Source organism: Barbus barbus (assembly GCF_936440315.1).
Source record: "Barbus barbus genome assembly, chromosome: 27".
NCBI lineage: Eukaryota > Metazoa > Chordata > Actinopteri > Cypriniformes > Cyprinidae > Barbus > Barbus barbus.
Window position 1 is genome coordinate 23,108,336 of NC_136755.1, and position 5,609 is coordinate 23,113,944.

The window sequence follows — 5,609 nt, forward strand, 5'->3', positions numbered from 1 at the left end:
CGCATACACCTTCTGACTTTGTATTTAGGCATTGAACGTCAGGTTAGAATTTATGCTGTTTATATTTCCCCCATACTGTGAATATTTATGAGTCCAGCTGTCCCTTGCTCAGTTGTCTTCATTAATGAAGCGTTTGACTGGTATGAAAAACTATCAACAAAATGCCTAAAAACCCACTGCATAAGCGATCAAAGCTCAGACCAAAAACACACCGCTAAGACATCTTGACTGTCCGTGTCAGGATTTGGCCAGGACTGAGGCTAACTGAGAAACGGTTTTCAGACTGAAGACAAGAATAATGGGACCATTCCTCCAACATACACAGATACTGGAAAATGATGGCAGATCCTGCCAGTTGAGTCTGAATAGCGTAGATACATTCCATCAAAATCACATCTGTGTACATATGTTAGATCGGTTAAAATATTTAAAAACGTAACAGCGGCCAAATGTAATAAGAGTCAAAATTTAGATTTTCACATTTTGAAAGAAAATTTATGGTGTTGTGAGGGTGTTTCAGTAAGTTGCTATGCAGTTGCTGGGGTGTTATGGGTGATTTCTTGAGTCTTTGTTAGTCTATGGGATTTTTTTTCCCACTCATTTTATAATGCGGCAGGTAAAAATATAAAGCACAATTGTTGACAAAAGCACGCCTCTCTGCAACTAGCTGCACAATAATACAGCACAAACCAAAATCGGCATTTGTTACTTTCTTAATGCACGTTCCTATTCTTCTTGTGAATGATTCATCGGGGCACGTTACTGCAAAGAAAAATAAATCACATAGACACTTAGGGTTTGGGTGTGTTCAAATCCATAATCCTATGAGCAATACACCTGCTTCAGAAAGTACCACTAATATGATGCCTTTTAACAGATAATGCAATTCCTTCATGCAATCTGTATAACAAAATATAATGTCACTGCACGAACTCAGATGGTCAGTCTCTCACTCTGATCGTGTGTTTGTGTGAAAAAGAGAGTAGACTGAGGCTGAGATCTCAGGCACAGGAAACAGAGGGTTCCTGTTTTTTTTAGCCAGGCGCTATTGTCTCCCTCCCTCTCTTTCTCTCTCTCACTCATAAACACACTTATCTGCAATTGTTCCCTTTAAATCATATTTTGTCTGCCCCATCCTATAGAGGCTTGCATTGGAGCCATGGACTCTCTACTGTGCTTTCTTGAACCCTGAATGAAGGTACATTTTCTGCTGTTCTTTTGAACTTTCTATTCACCAAAGAATCTTGAAACACAAAATATTAAATTAAATATTAAGGAAATTCTTGAGTACCAAATCATCACATTAGAAGGATTTCTGAAGGATCATGTGACACTAAAGATGAGTAATGATGCTGAAAATTCTGTTTTGCAAACAGTTATCTAAAGTTGTAATAATATTTTACAATATTATTATAGTTACACTGTATTTTTAATCAAATATATGCTGCCTTGGTGAACATAAGTGTTTTCTTTCAAAACATTTAAAAAATGCCCCATATTTATGTATTAGCTATATACTTTATTTTTTGTTGTCCAATTTAGTGCATGCATGGGGATAATTTTGAACTTAAAGTGTAACTAAATAAACCTAGCCAAACACACACAGACACACACACACACTCAGAGAACAGATCTCTTCTCTCTGGGTGGTGGCAGGGGACCAGGGTTTAAGCATGTAAGCTATTTAAGCATCTGGATTTAATGCACCATTAAGGTCAACGGCTGACCAGTCTGCACCTGTAGAGCTCCAAACCCAGCAGCCCCTCCTCTTATTCAGCTGCCGGTGGTCACATTTCTCCACTTTCTCTCTGTGATTTCAGCAAAGAAGCATCCACATTAAGAAAACAAAGTTCCCAATTGGAAACAAAAAAAGTTTTACAGCCTGATGCTACTGCAGAATGTTTTTAAGTGTCATGTCCCTGCCCTGAGCCCGACCTTCATCTTCTCATCTCATTCTTTAAGTTGTTCTCCTCACACCCTTGCTCGCTCCATCACCCCCTCAGACTCAGTGCAGCCTGTTCTGCCAACTGCTCTCTGCTGGATCACAGGTTTCCTGAGCTGGAAAGCCGGGGACTGGCAGTCTCAAACACTGTGAACGGCCAACTTGCTTTTTTCCCACTGCGCTTGGTGCATGTTCTGCTCACTGAACACGTACTCCTACGCAAACGCCCAGGCAGCAAAGACTCACAACCATTACGAAAAGAATCACAGTCATTACTGTCCCGACAGACATAGAACGATAGAACGATAGATAGAACGATAGATAGATAGATAGATAGATAGATAGATAGATAGATAGATAGATAGATAGATAGATAGATAGATAGATAGATGGATAGATGGATAGATAGACGGATAGATAGATAGATAGATAGATAGATAGATAGATAGATAGATAGATAGATAGATAGATAGATAGATAGATAGATAGGTAGATAGATAGATAGATAAATAGAGCAAAAGAACGATAGAACAAAAGACAGACAGACACAGACAGACAGACAGACAGACAGACAGATAGATAGATAGATAGATAGATAGATAGATAGATAGATGAGTATATTAGAACTAGAAACAGATCTCTTGATAAAACTAGATGTCTTTTGCAATTTTTAAATATTTAGTAATAAAAGGTAGTGCTGAACAAAACAGATGCTTTGTTTTGCTACATTTCTTCTTTACAACTACTTGCAGTATTGAAAGAGACAGTCGCTGACAAGTGTAAACATCACTAAGAATAACCTCGCGTTTGCTGTGAGGGTGATGTTTTTCAGGAGCCTCAGTGCTGCCTGTGAACGATGTTTATACCTTTTTTGGCTGGTGAGGAGGTGTGATGGGTCACGGACTCGCGTCTGTTCTGGGCGCTGAATGGGCGGATGTCACCCGCGGCATCCACAAGACACACAAACAGCTTCAGACTGATTCATTCCCTGCCAGCATTACAGACAAACCACTGAAACACGGGTTTTATAAACCTAATACTATGTATAGGCTATATTTAAAGAAATTATAAGGAAAAGCTTAATTAATTAAAAAAATACAAAAATAATAAATAAACTCAATCTCTAAATATATTATTGTAAATTCTTTATTACATATAGGCTACATAAATAAAATACAATAAATAAAAAATACATCTTGTTTACTTTCTTTTTAAGAGACAAACTGACAGTTTTAAAAAATACTGAAATAGGGTTAAGAATAGATTAATAGTATTTGAAGTACACTACATGTTCCATAATGCTTTTCGGCTTAACGTCATCAGCCTGCGTTATTATTCCGGAAGTGGTGAGCTGGCGTTGAACAGCGGGTATGAGAGTTTATTTCAATATTTTCAGTCCGCGTATTTAATGTTTAGGAGCTGTTCGTTGTTACTAAGCTAAAATCTTCTCTATGTTTAGCGTTGGTTGTCAGATTTAATTGTAAACAACGTGTTATCGTTAGCATTCGTGCTAGCTGTTCAATATGAGTGAGGATCAATGCGAATTTGAAACAACAGTGGTGTATGTAAAATTATTTTTCTGTAATATTTATGATTTCTTTATCATCCGATTTCGCCTGTCTCAAACACTAGCGGTAGACATTGTGATTATCACCTTTAATTGAATGCATTTCATAAAATGGTTTCTTGATAATGTCGTATAAATATGAAGAGTTCAGATGCAAAAGCCTCTAAGTGCCTTTACGTTCAGTTATTTCACTGTAATGGCATTAAAGTAAAATTATGAACCTACACATAGGAGAAAAGTGCTCATTTTAGAAGAAAATTTCAAACGGCACTTAGAGGCTTTTCGATCTGAACTCTTTATATATTAATATATAACGTTATATATTATTTCATACCGTGTTTCATGTATGGCCAAACTTAAATAGCCACTTTAAAATTAATTAAGCTTTACAGTGTGTGCTAGCTACAATAAAGCATAACATGTGAAATAGAACTGTCTAACAGAAACACATTTATCTTCACAGGTCGATTGTTCATTTATAATTTAGCCCTCCACCGTCCCACAGTCTTCATCACAATGACCAAGCTTCTGGAGTGGCTTTTTGGTGCGTCGCTGATTGGCGTGGCATGGGGACTCTTTACCTTTGACCTCCTTGATTTGCAGTTGCCTCCCCAGTATAGAGAGCTGGCGTGGCCCATGCCTGTATATCTGCTGGTGGCGTTTGGGTGTTATTCACTGGCAACTGTCGGCTGCCGTGTGGCCACATTTAATGACTGTGAGGACGCGGCCAAAGAGTTGCAAGCACAAATAAAAGAAGCCAAAGAGGATTTAAAGAAGAAGGGACTGAAGATGTGAGAATTACATCTTAGCTTCTGTTTTTATATACAAATGCAAACATAGTCTCATTGTTTGTTTACTTTGTGACGTCTGTACTACAATATGCACTCAAACTGCAGCTCAAAACTTTGTTCAAGTCTTTTTTTCAACAAGATGTAAATAATAGTTTGAAATGTAAACACCTGCACACCTGTGATCTGGCTTATTTTGAACATTCCAGGCACATGGATGTATTGTCAATGGAGAGCAGAGCTATTTCTGTGAAACCTCCAGAGTGTGTGTATTTGCATTGGCCAGGGAATGAATACATCTTTTTGAACCAGTTGTTTTTAGCGAGTCAGAATTCTGAGTCAATGAACCCACTGTGTAGATTTGCGCTTGCACAAGGGTAGCGTTTAAGTAAATCAAATGATTTAGATTTTGATTTAAAATATGAAATAATTAGGGCTGGGTATCATTCAAAAAAATTCGATATCGATACCGATACCTTGAGTTCGATACCGGTTCCTAAACGATACTTTTTTCGATACCAGTTTTATGAAATCAGTTTTAATAAGATTACATTATCTGAAAAAACTATTTTTTTTAGCTTGTTGATATTTATACAGACTCAAAGCCTCATCTCCTGAGCCAATGCACAAAGGAAATAATAAAGTTAATAAAGTTCAAATAGTTTTCAGTTTACACATGTGTTAGGCTACGTTTACATTAGTGCGTGTTCATTTTAAAACACATAGCTCAGACAGAATCATCATTTCTAGGTTGTTATTGACTTCAAGAAATTTTAAATCTTCATCCACTTTCATAAGTGGGTGTTATTAAATTCTGGTGTAGTATGTCTAATTATTTGAATGCATAAAAACAACTTAGTTTATTAAAATTTATTCTTAAAATCGCCTAATGAAATGTTTTATTTTTCCTCAGAAATTCTGTGTTCTGTATCTGGTTATCAAATGAAGACATAAAACATTAATTTAATTTATCTTTAAATTATTGAAAATCAAAGTTGATTTATTTTGGCAAACAAAGGGGGGTTACTATTAAAATTAAAACATGGAATAGCTGTTGTGTGATCATTACAAAAAAAAAAAAAAAGTTTTAATAATTTTAATAGTAGCCTAGTAGTAGCAGTATGAACTGTCTGCTGAACAATATTAATATATTTCTGCCACAGTGTCTTCCAAGTAAAACCGAACTTTTATTTTGACGGGTTGCCTGGAATACCTTTACAGTTCTGTGTGTATATGATATGAGTTAGTTGAATCAAACGGTAAAATGCTCATGAAGTGACTTTCAGAGCAGGTCTGGAGATGTTGTTCATGT

General features: G+C 36.4%; 1 protein-coding gene across 1 annotated transcript; it reads left to right on the forward strand.

Annotated features, from left to right (window-relative positions):
- Positions 1 to 3,275: 3,275 nt before the first annotated feature.
- Positions 3,276 to 5,360, forward strand: LOC306846985 (dolichol-phosphate mannosyltransferase subunit 3-like). Its single transcript, XM_079380718.1, has 2 exons — positions 3,276 to 3,310; positions 3,973 to 5,360. Exon 2 carries the CDS (start codon positions 4,026 to 4,028, stop codon positions 4,302 to 4,304), a length of 279 nt encoding a protein of 92 aa, XP_079236844.1. The 5' UTR covers positions 3,276 to 3,310; positions 3,973 to 4,025; the 3' UTR covers positions 4,305 to 5,360.
- The last annotated feature ends 249 nt before the right edge of the window (positions 5,361 to 5,609 follow it).

Excerpts from the sequence above, each read along its gene's own strand:
- LOC306846985 (XM_079380718.1), top strand. The coding sequence starts at position 4,026 with ATGACCAAGCTTCTGGAGTGGCTTTTTGGTGCGTCGCTGATTGGCGTG.